The 14,355-nt window shown below is 60.1% G+C and overlaps 7 protein-coding genes across 7 annotated transcripts in view; 2 read left to right on the top strand and 5 right to left on the bottom strand.

The window, feature by feature from the left end:
* GGTG_03082 (hypothetical protein) overlaps positions 1–43 on the bottom strand; it is a gene marked incomplete at both ends in the record, with an annotated part of 1,211 nt that extends 1,168 nt beyond the window's left edge. The window contains one exon of the mRNA XM_009220860.1: positions 11–43. Coding sequence (XP_009219124.1) covers positions 11–43 — 33 coding nt within the window. The remainder of the gene's footprint in view (positions 1–10) is intronic.
* Positions 44–374: 331 nt separating this feature from the next.
* GGTG_03081 (iron sulfur cluster assembly protein 2) lies at positions 375–1,115 on the bottom strand (the record flags this gene model as incomplete). The annotated part of the gene is made up of 4 exons (XM_009220859.1): positions 375–487; positions 554–618; positions 698–901; positions 994–1,115. The coding sequence occupies 4 exons, from the start codon at positions 1,113–1,115 to the stop codon at positions 375–377; spliced, it is 504 nt and encodes a 167-aa protein (XP_009219123.1).
* Positions 1,116–1,706: 591 nt separating this feature from the next.
* GGTG_03080 (hypothetical protein) lies at positions 1,707–4,361 on the bottom strand (the record flags this gene model as incomplete). Its single annotated transcript, XM_009220858.1, is given in 2 exon segments — positions 1,707–2,259; positions 2,272–4,361. 2 exon segments carry the CDS (start codon positions 4,359–4,361, stop codon positions 1,707–1,709), a joined length of 2,643 nt encoding a protein of 880 aa, XP_009219122.1.
* Positions 4,362–5,217: 856 nt separating this feature from the next.
* GGTG_03079 (hypothetical protein) lies at positions 5,218–7,537 on the bottom strand. Its single transcript, XM_009220857.1, has 3 exons — positions 6,997–7,537; positions 6,842–6,906; positions 5,218–6,681 (listed from the first exon to the last, which is right to left on the bottom strand). Exons 1-3 carry the CDS (start codon positions 7,057–7,059, stop codon positions 5,766–5,768), a joined length of 1,044 nt encoding a protein of 347 aa, XP_009219121.1. The 5' UTR covers positions 7,060–7,537; the 3' UTR covers positions 5,218–5,765.
* A 358-nt stretch (positions 7,538–7,895) lies between these two features.
* Positions 7,896–9,048, top strand: GGTG_03078 (3-hydroxyacyl-CoA dehydrogenase type-2). Its single transcript, XM_009220856.1, has 3 exons — positions 7,896–7,979; positions 8,066–8,324; positions 8,404–9,048. Exons 1-3 carry the CDS (start codon positions 7,942–7,944, stop codon positions 8,935–8,937), a joined length of 831 nt encoding a protein of 276 aa, XP_009219120.1. The 5' UTR covers positions 7,896–7,941; the 3' UTR covers positions 8,938–9,048.
* On the bottom strand, positions 8,955–13,604 carry GGTG_03077 (hypothetical protein). The gene is made up of 5 exons (XM_009220855.1): positions 12,832–13,604; positions 11,094–12,738; positions 10,440–11,011; positions 10,242–10,366; positions 8,955–10,158 (listed from the first exon to the last, which is right to left on the bottom strand). The coding sequence occupies exons 1-5, from the start codon at positions 13,170–13,172 to the stop codon at positions 9,776–9,778; spliced, it is 3,066 nt and encodes a 1,021-aa protein (XP_009219119.1). The 5' UTR covers positions 13,173–13,604; the 3' UTR covers positions 8,955–9,775.
* A 418-nt stretch (positions 13,605–14,022) lies between these two features.
* Positions 14,023–14,355, top strand: part of GGTG_03076 (hypothetical protein) — a gene marked incomplete at its 5' end in the record, with an annotated part of 3,380 nt that continues 3,047 nt past the window's right edge. The window contains one exon of the mRNA XM_009220854.1: positions 14,023–14,319. Within this exon, the coding sequence (XP_009219118.1) occupies positions 14,023–14,319 (297 nt within the window). The remainder of the gene's footprint in view (positions 14,320–14,355) is intronic.

Raw genomic sequence — 14,355 nt, 5'->3', positions numbered from 1 at the left:
TTGCAGCTACATTCGTTGCTGCTGTCGTATTAGATAGATACATCGTAGAGCGGAGATAGGTGAGTCTTGTGATTCCAATTTGTGCCTTGCTTGAACCGCGCCAGTGCACACTGTCCTGCTGCCTTGACTCGCCGTCGATTCCTGCCGCCAAATACCAATGCCTGAATGCGAAAACTCGACACCCTTCCACTGAACCTTGTTCCCAACAGACTCGCCTGATTCCTATATCTCTCCGGGGTATTTATGTACTTTTATTCCAAAGTAACATGGCATCCATCTTTTTTCTTTGAATTTTTATTTTTGTCCGTGTTTTTTTTTTTGATGTTCTTGATCCCGTGTTAGCTTTACCTAGTGCGGAAATCTGGTTGACCGGTCTAGTTGTCCAGCGTCTTGGCCTCGGTCGCTGCCAGGTTCGTGGGCGGGTTCTTGGTGTGGTAGTCGGCTATGGCGGCGCGGATGGCATCCTCCGCGAGCATGGAGCAGTGAACTGTGTGCAAGAAAGAGTGTCAGCGCCGGGTAGCTCTGTGGGAAAAAGGCTCCTCCAGAGACTTACGCTTGACAGGGGGCAGGTGAAGGTTGTTGGCGATGTCGGTATTCCGGATCTTGCCGGCGTCCTCTCTGTGTGTGCGGCGTTCGGTCAGCTTCTGTCACTGCGACTTTGGCACGGTCACGAAAAGGACGGCGACGACTCTCTTACATGCTCATGCCCTTGACCAGCTCCGTCAGGTAGCTCGAGCTCGCAATGGCGGACCCGCAGCCAAAAGTCTTGAACTTGGCGTCGGTGATGGTGCCGTTGTCCACCCTGATCTGCAACTTCATCACGTCGCCGCAGGCGGGGGCGCCCACCAGGCCGGTGCCGACCATGGGGTCCTTGCGGTCCAGCGACCCGGGGTTCCGGGGCCTCGTGTAGTGGTCGATCAGTGAAGCTGGCGACAGTCCATGTTAGCTCGGCTTGCACCCATTTTCTTGGCCCGTCTCCTCCTTCAGGTGCACTCATCTTTCTCGTGGTAGGATCGGGTCTGGAGCTGCAGGGCAGCGATGGGAGCGCGGCGCAGGGGCGTCGGCCTCAGTGCTGTCCTGCCAGCGGCGCGCAGGGCGGTTCTTAGGGGCTGCATTTCGGATTTGGAGGGCTGATGGGATGCGTAATTGCTGAGGCGAGTTTACTCTTTTGCTCTTTTGTTATGGGATCGTGGTGGGAGTGGTGGGGAGGTCTGGGTAGATATGGTAGGTAGTAGGTATGGAAGAATGGGGAAGGGCGACCGAGGGGATGGGTTTGGGGTTGTGATGCAATCACAATGAGCAAATAAGAATTGCGAGCTGAGGCGGGACGGGATTTGCATTCACTGGGACTTTTACTGGAACTCCGCGGCGGCGGGTGCGAATCGAGAAAAAAAGAGCAGGCCCGCACTACGACTGCGTCAATGCACTATGTCATTCCCTCGACTCGGTGCCGATTGGTCGGATTCGCTAACCCCGCAAAGCTAGCGCGGCCATGGGACACAGCCCGAAGCTTGGCTGACTAACAGCTTCCCACACGTTTGTCGCCCCCACCTGTTAGGGGCGATGGTTGAGATAAGTGTGTGTGTCCACCTATGACCTATGGAAGCCCGATCCATCGGCATAATCAGATCCCAGCGATTAGCTTTCTTAACTCCGAGCCCCGACATCCCCGGCGCCCTATCATGTAGGCGTAGGCACAGCCCAAGCTAGTCCAGCATACCAAGATACCGCGTCGTCACCACCGTCCCCTCGTCTGCCCCCCTGACTCCGACCTTGACAACTTCGCCCGGCACAATATCGATCAGGTTGTCCTCAAACTTGACCCCGTCGTCCTCACTCTCGAGTGCCACCCCCTTGACTGGCACCTCAGCGCTAATTTCCACTGCAGTTCCTCCGCTCACCAGCCGTGCCGCCAGCTCCTTGGGCTTCTGCAGGTGAAGGTACTTGAGCGGCTCAGGCCAGTTGACGTACCGCGCTAGCTGCTCCCCCGTCGCCGCGTCCACCAGGTAGACGGCCACCACTGTGCGACCTGCCTCTTCCAGATTGTCGTTGTTGTCCGTGCTGGATCCGTCCTTGCTCTTCAACGGCACCTCGCGTGAAAGGAGCTCGGTTGACCTATTGCCCTGCAGAACCAGGCCCTCGGCAACCTTTTCCTCGTAAGTCTGCTCACCCGTCTCCACGTTCCACGCCCGGAGCAGCACGTCGACCGTGACTTCTTCCAGTTTCAAGCTGCAGGCCCACGCCTCGACCTTGATGACCCTTTTCACGTACACGCGCGTGTGCTCGTCCCGCGCCGTCTTGTCCTCGCGCCTCGTGATGCCGACCGTCAGCGGGGCCATCTCGCGCTTGACGGCAAAGTAGGCCATTTTGGGCCGCAGGTAGTAGTCGGCGATGGCCCACGACGTGACCGGCCAACAGTCATTGATCTGCCACACCAGCGCCCCGCTGCAGTACTCCCGCCCGGGGCCCTTCCACTGTCGCTTCCACAGCCGATATGCCGAGCTGAGACACTCGGCTTGCATCAGCTGTGTCGAGTACACAAAGTGCTCGAGCGGGTCCGGCCCGTACCGCATGTTCTCGACTAGGTATAGTGCGATGCGCCGCTCATGGCCGTCGGCCTTGTTGTGGAAGTCTATCATGCTCGACTGCGGGTACCGGTCCGGGTCGAGCTTGCCTAGAGGCAGGTATTGGTCGATGGTGCGCACCGATGGAAAGGCCTCCATGCCGAACTCAGACACGAACCGTCCCACGAGCTTGTCATAGTTTTGGTACTTCTCCTGCTTGCCGTGCCATACGTTCCACTGGTGGAGGTCGCCCACAGTTGGGTCGCTCGATTCGACGCCACCGCCCCACGGCGAGCCTGGGTGGTAGTACGTCCTTGGAACCAGGTCCGCGCACACGTCGGGCAGCAGCTTCTCGTAGATGTATCGAGCCGGGAAGTCCGTCTTGAGCCAGTTCTCCGGGTCCTTGTCCGCGTAATTGTATGTGAGCTTTACCGACTCGGCATAGGAGTAGTCCTCGTTGTTGCCCGCCCAGATGACGATACTGGGGTGGTGCCGTAGCAGCTTGACGTTCTCGTTGGCCTCACGCCTGATAGAGTCCAGCAGCTCTGGCCACGTCGGGTAGTTGCCGCAGCCAAACAGGAAGTCCTGCCAGACCAGCACGCCGAGCTCGTCGCAGGCGTCGTACAGGGCCTGCTCCTCGTAGATGCCCCCGCCCCAGACCCGAATCATGAACTGGTTGCCATCGGCCACCAGTTTCACCCAGTCACGGTAGCGGTTGGTCGAGACTCGCGGGATGAAGCTATCGGCGGGGATCCAGTTGGAGCCACCACAGAAGACCGGCACGTTGTTGACACGGAAGAAAAACGACGTGCCCGGCTGGTCCGTGAGCGACTGCTGCACCAACTCGGCCCGGCGAAGCCCGATGCGTTTCGAGGCTGTGTCGATTTCGGCTGCTGCCGAGGTTTCGTCGTCACTCACCAAAAGTATTGCTTTAACCGTGTACAGCGGCTGCTCGCCGTAGCGTATGGGGTACCAGAGCGCGGGCTTCTGGATGTGGAAAGTGGCCGAGGCCGCCCCGGACACAGCCTTGGAGTCCACGGGCACGGCTTGAACAGTCTCGGCGGCGACGACAGACCCGCGCAGCGAGATTTCGAACCGGACCTTATCTCCCGCTCCCTCGACGACTGCGTGCGCGACGGCCGTGGCCGAGTCGAGGCTCTCGGGCACGTCAACGTCGACGTGCAGATCCGCCACACGGCCGGCGTACAACTCGAGCGCGATGGGCCGCCAGGGCCCGCAGGTGAGCAGGGCCGGGCCCCAGTCCCAGCCCCAGTGGTACTGGGCCTTCCTCACGGCCAGGCGCGAGTTGCCGCCGTTCCAGCAGCCCCACTTGTGGTCGGGGTACTTCTCGACCAGCTTCCAGCCCCTGAGGTAGGCGCTGTCGAAGTGGATGACCAGCTCGTTGTCGCCGCCGCCCTCCCGGAGCGCGCCCGTCACGTCGACCCGCTCGGGCACGAACATGTTGTCCGTCTCGAGGATCTTGGCGCCGTTGAGCAGGACCGTGGCGAAGGTGTCGAGGCCGTCAAACGCCAGCACGGCGCGGGCACCCCCGTCGCTACCCGACGGCGGGGCCGGGGTAGAGAAGGTGGTTCGGTAGGTCCATTGGGCCTCGCCGATCCACAGCACGTCCGTCTCGTTCTTACCCACAAACGGGTCGGGAATCAGGCCATGGGCTAGCAGATCGAGGTGGACGTTGGTCGGGAACTGGGCGACGGGCAGGAACTCGGCATCCTTTTTGTCCGCCTGCCTAAACTCCCAGCCCTTGTCGAGCGGGATGACTTTTCGAGATGGAGCCATGCCATACGCAGGCTCCGCGGAGCCTCCGTGTGTGCCTCGGGGTGTTTTCCAGGAGAGGGACGATGAGGGCACGCGGGGTGTCCCATTTGGGTGCGGCGTTGAGAGAAATGTTGGCCAGCTCCTGAGCAGCCCACGCCTGATATTACGGAGACAAGCGAGGGTTGGCTGTCAAGATGGTGTAAAAGAGGCCGTCAGGGTCATGATACAAGGCACGACCTATGGCGGAAGTGCGGTTGGAGGGGAGGATGGCCCCTATTTGAAGCAAGAAATCGAATACGGGATGGAACGTCGCCAAAGCTATCCTAGCCCATCCATGTCCTCTCCACTCGGAATGTGGGCTCGAAAGTGGACGGTCCCAACTCGACGAACGACTCCTTCCTCAAAGGGCGGGGAAGGTGGCATGGTGGTGGTGGCTTCCACGGGGGAGGTGGAAGGTACCCCACTATAATGGATGTCGTGGGGATGAGGGGAGCCTCGCTATAATGCGGGGGTTGGGTGTGGGATGATGGAGCCCCAGGTGGGGATCCTGCTGTGCTCAAGCATGGAATCCCTAGGCAGTTTGTACGGTCGATATTGAAGCTCCGGCTCACTGACATCACGCCTTTAAAAGCAGTCGCTTATTGAAATCCCAAACAGGCTTAACTGATGTCTTCGGTAGTCTTTGCCCCTTGCAGAGGCGGTGCGGGATGCCACGTGGGTGGGTCCTTTGGGCGCGTCATGAATTTCCCTTGGGGGTGGCCTCTTCCGCCAACCACGGAAGGAGCATGTCCTCCAGCGGACGAGACAGCTCCGTTGCGCAATAAGCATCGACTTCTGTATGTTTGGCTCGGCATACATCATCGCATGTGAGCAAAACTGCCGACATGGTAATAAAGTCGGTCGTCGCAAACAAATCTTATCGGGATTCTGATGTGCTCGTGAGGGTGTAGCCGCGTGTCCTGTCCCATACGACTTGTTACACGTCAAATTCCATCATTTAAGTCAATTCAACGGTTAACGTCGTCCGGATTCGCTTGAGAAACTGATATGATGTCCGAAATGGAGTAAGTGACGAACAAAGACATGATGATGCGACTGATGCTAAAATACCGCAAGACACTGGTGTCGACGGCGACATGAATATGCATATGTATATGGCCAGGAACTAAAGAGCAGCAAGGTATATGGGTGAAAAGGCAGGAAAGGGGGAAATGCAAATGAAGGTCCTGTATCAGAGGTCACTGATACAGGCCCGAGGTATCACATCCAGAAAGAAGATCGAACAAACGAGGAGCAAGCACGCAAAGCAAGCGAATGGCGGGGAAGGAGACACACAGAGGGAGAAGGAGAAAAAAAAGGGGAAAAGAGAGCCGGACAAAAAAATAACCACCAAAGATTCAGTTAGGGCGCGGGGGAATGAATCGGTTAACAGCACCCCGATCCTCTCCGGCCTCTGCTGAGCGTAAAGACCTCCTCCCACTCACGCAGTGCCATGCCGCTCTTGCGGTTCCTGCCGCCGGCACCCCTTCGTCTCCTGGTGCCGCCGGCACCCAGGTCGTCGACCGTCATGGAGCTCTTTATCGAGGCCACGTCGCTCCCGCCGCCGCCGCCGCCCCACGACGGCCCCGCGTCGCCGTACTGGATGCCGCTCATGGGGTCGTCCGGGTCGATCTCGCCGAGCTCGATCTTGGTCAGGATCATGCGGGCCAGGCGCCCAAACACGTCGTCGACGCCCTCGCCGGTCAGGGCCGACACCTCGACGGCGACCGGGATCCCCGCCGCGCTGGCCCAGCGGTTCGCCTCGGCCGGCGTCACCTCGCGGCCCTCGGGCGCCACCGAGGCGCGGAGCTGCGACCCTAGCCCGGCCGCGACCGACGACGAGGCGAACGAGGCCGACACGTGCGACGACGACAGCGACGACGGCGTGGGCGGCGGGTGCATCGAGTAGTCCGAGTAGGGCGTGCCGTGGCCGTCCATCAGGAGGTCGTTGGTCGAGGTCGAGGGCCCGTCCTGGGTCAGGTCCAGCTTGTTGCCGGCCAGGAGGAGTGTCAAGTTGGGGGAGGCGAGGGCGCGGGCGTCGTTGAGGAAGGCGGGGAGGGCCGAGAAGGTGTTGTGGGAGGTGATATCGTAGACGAGCACGGCGCCGGCCGCGCCGCGGTAGTAGGATCTGGACACGGACCGGAACCGCTCCGTGCCGGCCGTGTCCCAGAGCTGCAGCTTTATCCGCTTGCGCCGGGCGCCCGTGCCGACCTTGATTATCTTGGACGCGAACTCGACACCGATGGTCTGCGACGACAGGATGCGCCACTCGCTCTTAACGAAGCGGTGCAGGACGCAGGATCTTGGAGGGGAGGAAGATGTTGTTAGCACTCGGGCTGACTGAGAAGTTCTGGCACGGCCGAGTCGGGGGCGGGGCGGGGCGGATGGCGGGGGGTCTGGGATGGCCGAGACGGCACGCAGACGGTGACACAGGCGGAGGGGCTTATCGGGAGGCGACTCACTTTCCAGACCCGCTGGGACCGAGAAGGATGATCTTGGCCAGATAGTCGTACATACTCCCAAGTTCCTACAAGCAAGGCAGCCAAAATGGGTCAGTCCCGAGGGGCGCAGGCGGGCAGGTTCGTTCTCACGGGCGGCGAGGAGGAGGAAATCTCACTTGGTCGCGTGCCGTCGAGGTACTGTCCTCGCTCGCGGCGGAGGAGCGCCTCGGCCGCGTCATGGTGGCTTTGTGTTTGGCTGTCGGTTTCTTGGACTCGAGGGGCGTCCGGAAGGGAGAAGGTAAAGGTAGGTGTGGCACTATCGACGCATTGGTTAGGTTGGTTGCTCTCTTCCCCTCGGTGGCGGTGTTGAATGGCCCCGGACACGCGCCAGTGAGTTGGGTTGTTTGAATATGTGCGGAGGAAAAGGACTAAAAGATAAGCACAAAAAAAAAGTTCCCAGTACGACTCAGTAGCGGTCGGAGTGGAGGTGGTGATCGCAAACACGCCAAAGCTCTGGCAGGCCGGGGCTTGGAGTTGGTTGGTTGGATTATGTTGTCGGTGCGAAGATTGGAGATTATTGGCGCTCTCGTCTCAATGCCTGCTGCGCCCCGGCCCTAGCTTTGTCGTTTGATATCATGGGGGCGGGTTTGTGATTGATGACTGGCGCGCGTTTGCGGGCGTCACCAACCCACAGTGGTCTCCATTCCAGGGCCATTCACTCAACCCCCCGCTAACGCTTGGCGTTCAAATCTGCAGTCACTCAAAGCGGGCAGCATGAGCACACACCGCATGCACTGCTCTAGCAGCACGGCCCCAGGCCAATCGAGGGGTGCTGTGAGTCGGCTGGCTGCGCTGCCTGGCTGCCCAACGGGACCTGGCATGTGCGCGCTGCCGACGCTTTGCGTTAGCGACCATGGTCCAAAACGGACTGACCTAATTTAGCTTGAGCCGAGGCACAGGCGATCCTGAACCCGCCTGCCTCACTTTGCCGTAGTCATCTCTCATCCTCCTAAAGCGGCCATGTAAATAACTGCATTACATCATACTTGCTGTCGCTTTCATATTTTTGGTCAGCAAAAAAAAAAAAAAAGAAGGAAACCGTAAATTGAACACCCGAAACCATGAAAATCCAAGGTCGCACATTCGTCATATCAGGCGGGTAAGTCCACACTTGTAGCACGGCCCTCAGAGCCGGAATCACATGCCCAACAGACCGCACGCTGACGACGCCCTGCAAGATGACAGCGCCTCGGGCCTGGGACGCGCCTGCGCCGTCGACCTGGCCACCCACGGCGCCAACGTCGCCGTGCTGGACCTGAACGCCGACAACGGCGCCGCCCTCGTGCGGGAGCTCGGCCCCGAGAGGGCCCACTTCTTCGAGGTCGACGTGACCGACTCCGACTCCATCGCCGCCGCCGTGGCCGGCTCCGTCGCGTGGGCCGCCGAGGCGGCAAAACCCCTGGGCGGCGTCATCCCCGCCGCCGGCGTCGGCTTCCCAGGTCTGGTAATTTGAATACCCTCTTGCCTCCCTCACCTATCCCGCGGGAACCCAGCCAACAATCCACACTAACACCTGCCCTCAGATCATCGACGGCAAAAGCAACCCCCTGTCGCTCGACACCTTCGACGCCGTCGTCGCCATCAACCTCCGCGGCACCGTCGACCTGGTCCGCCAGGTCCTCCCGCACCTGACCTCGTCGTCGCCTCCGCAAGCAGCCAGCGGGGATGGCGGCAGCGGCCCCGACCCCGACCCCGACGGCGAGCGCGGCGTCGTCGTCATGGTCTCGTCGGCCGCCGCCTTCGACGGCCAGATGGGCCAGGTCGCCTACGCCGCCTCCAAGGGCGCCGTCGCCTCGGCCGCCCTGCCCATGGCCCGCGACCTGTCCCGCCACGGCGTCCGCGTCGCCGTCGTCGCCCCGGGCGTCTTCGAGACCGCCATGACCGCCCAGATGTCGGACAAGGTCCGCAAGGGGCTCGAGCGCGCCATGGAGTTCCCCAAGAGGGGCGGCAGGCCCGAAGAGTTCGCCGGTCTCGTGAGGCACATCATCGAAAACTCGATGCTCAACGGCGTTGTCGTCAGGTTGGACGGCGCCGCGAGGATGCCCAGTCGGCTGTAAACCTGCTCCCGACATCCCCCCATCTCGACCTTGTCATGTGGCGTGAGGACGGAGGTATCCGGTCTGATAGCTCAATTACTCATTATAAATACCATAAAGCGTTGCCTCGGACTTCCGCGTCGTAGTCATGAGATCATGGTTATGGTCTTCCCATTATTTCCTCTTCGTCGCTAACCACTGTGAATCCGAGCAGCCAGGCTATCAAGACCGTTACCCTAGCCTATCCGCTACTTAACCCACCGGCCTGTCGGCTGCGTTGTCCCCGCTAAAAGTTTTGTCCAGTCTCTCTTCCTGCCCCTGTGACAACATCATGCGGAAGAACCAGATAGACTACACGCCCCCTACCGGGCCAAAAGGTTAATGAAGTACACACTGGTAACATGTATTACCCACTGGGTGACAGTTAGATGGGGAGTGGATGATTGATGTGATATCTCGGGGATGTTTCGACTTTACGTCAACAATGTTCAGAACCAGGGCCCATCTTCTATATATCAACCTCCAGCAGAGTAGCCGACACTGGCTAGGTAGTGACTGGGGAGGTTATTGGGGTAGGCCGGAGGCTAGGTGGCTTGTCCCGCCATGTCCGTGATCATCTCTCATCTTCCCGCCTTATCAAGCAACAATCTAGCTGCGAGGCTCGCAGCTGGCATTATAATGCACACTCCACAAGGGGTAGCCCCTCTCAGCTGGGCTTGCGTCAAGAGGGCCCGATTCATAGCTGCGAGGCCTTGATTCCGACACGCCCAGCAGGGCGGCATGATGCGCCTCAGTGCTGGGTAACGTGGATGCTTGGGCCGGCGTTGCTCTGCGCCCGAGCCCGAGCTTGGTCGCTAACCTATTGCGCCGCGATCTCGTTGAGTTTGCCTTTCTCCTCCTCGGTAAGCTGCGCGTACCATTCGGTAAAGCCGGCAGTGTTCTCCCGTGCCGCTTGGAGGAAGAATTCCGTCAGGTATTGTTGCGTCTCGTCGTCTCGCACACGGTTGCCGCCGCCCTCAAAGTACGACATGAGGTCGTTCTTGGTGGTTCCTAGGCTGAGGTCCAGCACGCCGGGCTCGTCCTCCCAGCCGTCGTCACCCTCATCCTCGTCAAGTTCTGCCATCTTGGCGGCATCAGCGGCAGCCATTGCCGCGGCCTGCTTGCCTGAAGCGAATAGGAGCTCGTCGATGAGAACCTTGAGAATCTTGAGCGGCGCCGGGATAAACGTATACTTGTCGGGAACTGAACAAAAGTGCCACAAAGTCAGAAACGCAAACATATCGGCGTGCATATTGCCAAAAATGGTGGTTGTGGCGATGCCCTACGTTGCCTGGCTCGGGACCGCGTCAGGATCTTGTCGCTAGTCTGATCGACAATCAGGTCGCCCTTGACAGTGCACTGTGCTAATCTGGCATCGTTGAGGGAATAGAGCTTCGAGAGCGCGATGACGCTGCGGAGATGGTCAGTATAAACGCCCTGGACAGTCTTGCAAGGTGAATCTGGTACGGGGGCTCCGATCTCACTTTTGCCTGATCTCGTCGAAGCCGGCGAAGAAGGTAGAGTTTTCCAACCACTTGCTCATGACCACCTGCAGGCCGTTCTGTCCGTCGATCTCGATTCCACTAAGGAACTGAACAACGTCGGCGGCGCCAGAGAGCGAGAGACGCGCGAAGACGAGGATTAGAGACTGGATGAAGGAAGCGGCCGTGGCGGAGGCCAGACGCGTCGCAACAGCCTGCAGCAGCTTCAGAAGGTAGGGGCCAAGGCGCTCCTGGCCCGCCTTCTCGACAAGCTCGGCCGCCAGACCGCCGACCTCGGACGCGGCGTTGTCCTCGATGGAGGGGCCGAGCAGGCGATCGATGATGTATAGGCAGACTTCCAGGCCAGACTTGCCCTGCTCGTCGTGCCAACCAAACACCTGATGATGGTCATGCATAACCATATACTTCACCGCTTCAGCTCCTGGTCTGAGGATCTCTCCTTCGGTAGACTCCATCAGAATCCTGCTAAGCTTAGGAAGGAGCTGGGCGACGATGCCGGCGGGCAGAGGCTCGACTCCAGACTGGAGCAGAACTGCGACGAGCTCGGCGGCAAGCTAAGAAAGGGTGACGAGTTCGAGAGTCAGCAAGCTGTAAAGTCAACATAAATATACGACAAGACAGGCGCTCTCAGCTCACTGTTATCAGCGGTTCATTCTGCGTTACGTCGGCGTAGTTGAAGGCGCCCGTGAGGGTTGGCAGAACCCGGGTGCACAGTGTCGCATACGTGGCCGAATCGGTGGCCAGGTACTGGACGATCTCCTCAAAGACCTCGTTCACCAGCATCGTAACCTGGTAGTTCTGAGCGCCGTGCTGGGCCAGGAGGAACAGCAGGTCCAGGGACTTGACATCAGGGGCCAACACCACTCTCCGATTGATTCCAATGGCGGCGCGGAGAGACTCGGTCAGGGTCACGAGCAGGTCATCGGCATCCTCGAGCTCTTGCAGATCCTTGCCGTTGAGGAACGTCTCGACGGCCTTGAGAATGTGGACCTGGCGGTCGGCCGGAACCGATTCAGACTTGACAAAGTTCTCGACCGCCTTGATGCACGCGACGTTGACGAGGTCTGAGGGGTCCGATGTGATGGCGGCGACGGTCTGGTCGAGCAGAACAAGAGCGGGGGCGAAGCCCTTTGCTATAGTGCCCGCGACCAGGTAGCCACGGGCCTGGAGGAGCGGCTGCTCGGTCCGACCAATGGCAAATTTGACCAGCTCCAGATATCCCTGTGCAACCTCGGCGGGAATTTCCTTTTCGCATTCATGCAGGTCCGTGGCCAGCATGGTGAACAGATAGAGTGATGCCTCCTGTGTGCGCCAGTCGCTGCCCTCGCTTGCGAACAGCGTCTTGGTGTATGTGAAGAGTGCCTCGACGGAGCGCAGGACGAGCCATTCTCCAAGCTTAATGAGAAAGTCACCGCACGCGGTCCTCGCCGTGTAGTTCGCCGTTATGGAACCCTCCTCGGCGAGGTACAGTGACACGTCAATATCCCACAGCTCCTCCTCCTCCCTGGTGATGCGCGAAAAGGAGACGATCAGCTTGATCATATCAAGGACCCAGGGGGTGTTGTGGGCCTCGAGCTCCTTCTGGACCGGGGCCGCACGCAGGGAGTGGTTGAGGAAGTCCAGCTCCTCGAGCACGAGCCAGTCGAGAGTATAAGGAATGTTGTCTGCGTTCTGGAGGCGGCCCTGGGTGTCACTCTCGAGGTACTGTATTGCGTATGGCGCCTCCAGCCTAGAGAGCTCCTCCCACACCAACTGGAAGAAGGTGATGCTATGAGGCAGCAGCAGCGATGGGAAGACGCCCTTGATCTTAAGAAGCGTCTTGACGACCTGCAGCTTGAGCGCAACCGGCCCGTTCCATGCGTCAGGCTGCGCCCCGGCCGGGGTCGGCGCGCTCTCGGGCAGGGGCGACTTCAGGACCTGCTGGAAGAAGGGCAGCCAGCCGCTGAGCGCCTCCTCGGCGAAGCCCTTGACTTCTTTCGGGTGATCGTCCTTGACCATATCCAGGAGGTCGAAGCACGACCGGAACACCGAGACGGCAAAGGCGCGCAGGAGGCCTTTGCGCTCCTCACTGAGGGCGACCTGGTAGACAGCGCTGACGATGTCCCTGGCCATAGAGAAGAACTGGTCCTCGCTCAGGTTCTCCTCGACGAACTCGCTAAGGACCTTGAGGGCGCCGTGGAGCTGGTTGTCGGTGCCATTAGGCATGACGCTGAGGAGCGTCGGGACCAACTGGGGCCATCGTTCGGGGAAGTCGACGTTTGCGATCTTGCTCACGGCGTAACTACATGGAGAGGCCGGCGGGGGCGGGGCTGCCGTCAGTAGAGTTCCCGGAAATCAGCAGGCGGGCGCCCGCGGAGCCCTGGCCCACGCGTACCTAACGCTGGATTTTATTTTGGTGTCGTCCTCGTCGCTGATGGCGAGCTCGAGCAGCTTGGGGCGCAGCTGGTCCTTGACGTGGTCGGGCACGGGGACGCGGGGGGAGTCGTCCTCCTCGTCGTCTGCGTCCTCGGTCCAGTTCCGTGCGATAAAGCGGCGCAGGGTCAGGAGGGCGCCGATGCGGACTCCGCCGTCGACCGACGTGTGGGCGGCGATGTTTGCCAGCGACAGCGGGAAGGCGGGATTCGCCTCGGCCTGCTTGAGCCCGACCTCGGCCTGCTTCCGCACGTCGTCGGTGGCGAGGGTGTTGGCTAGCAGCACAATCAGCTGTTCCTCCATGGCGAAAGGCTGCTTCGGTGCGGGCACCGTTCTCGGGGGGTTTAAAAGAAATGACGACAGAGAGGAAGGGGAATAAAACACGAGGAAAAATAACACAAGGATAAAAAAAATAAAAATAAAAAGGTGGGTTGCCTAGCCCGCGGAAGCGTCGTGAATGCACGCACGCACGCTTGGGATCAGTGGGAGGGGGGTATAGTTAATAAAGTAGACGGCACTCGAAAATCGGTGGCGAGGACCAAAAAGAGCCAAGTGCCGGCAAACTGATCGCCAGGGTTCCAGGCCAAAAGAGCGGTATGCGGACAAGCTCTCACGCAGCCAACAAGCGCCAACGACTTGTGCTAGCGGCCCAATGGCGGGGTGCTGGTGTGTTGGGGAATCAGGCGGGTAGGTGCGATGACCAGATGGGCAAAAACACGACAAGCGGGCTGCGAGTTTAGGGCTTGAGGGAGGAGGCGGCATGGAGACACCTGCCCATGGTTTAAGGGGGCCCCAGGGTCAATCAATCAATGGCACTTGCCCGCTCCCGATGATGCGACACTGGTGGATAAACCCCCGCGACAGTGGGGACTTTGACCTTGGCTGCGGTGCTCGAGCTGTTGAAACATGAACCCCGCGCAGCACCTAAAAGCCGCACGTGTTTTCGTGCCACCAATGGCACGCGTCGCGTCAGCAAACGACAAAGGCAAATGTTTGGTCCGGCAAGCTTCCGAACCCGGTGAAAGCACCCTGGTCCTCAGCCCCGGCAAGGCAACGCAGATTGCCATCTCAGTCTTTACCTAAACAAGAAGATCCGGGAAGCCACCAGTGGAGAATAAAAAAGAAAAAGGAAGAAAAAGAAAGAAAAGACAACATGTCGGTGCGTCTGCCGGCGGGCGGGCTACAACCGCCAGGAGGAGAGGACCCCTCGGTCATCCCGCTCCCGTACGCGCACACCCTGCTGCGGTCCTTCGACTCCTTTCTGACGGTGGCGGTCCACAACATCCTCTACTACCGCGGCATCTACCCAGCGCGCACCTTCCTGTCCGCCAGGGCCTTCAACCTGCCCGTCCAGCAGAACCGCCACCCGGTCGTCTGCGCCTGGGTCCGCGACGCCGTCGATGCCGTGGCCGCCCAGATCGCCGATGGCGCCGTCGACCGCGTGGCCGTCGTGCTTCACGCTCCGCCTCCGCCTCCGCCGCCGCCG

Source organism: Gaeumannomyces tritici, assembly GCF_000145635.1.
Source record: "Gaeumannomyces tritici R3-111a-1 unplaced genomic scaffold supercont2.2, whole genome shotgun sequence".
Lineage (NCBI taxonomy): Eukaryota > Fungi > Ascomycota > Sordariomycetes > Magnaporthales > Magnaporthaceae > Gaeumannomyces > Gaeumannomyces tritici.
This window is presented reverse-complemented; position numbering and strand designations above follow the sequence as displayed.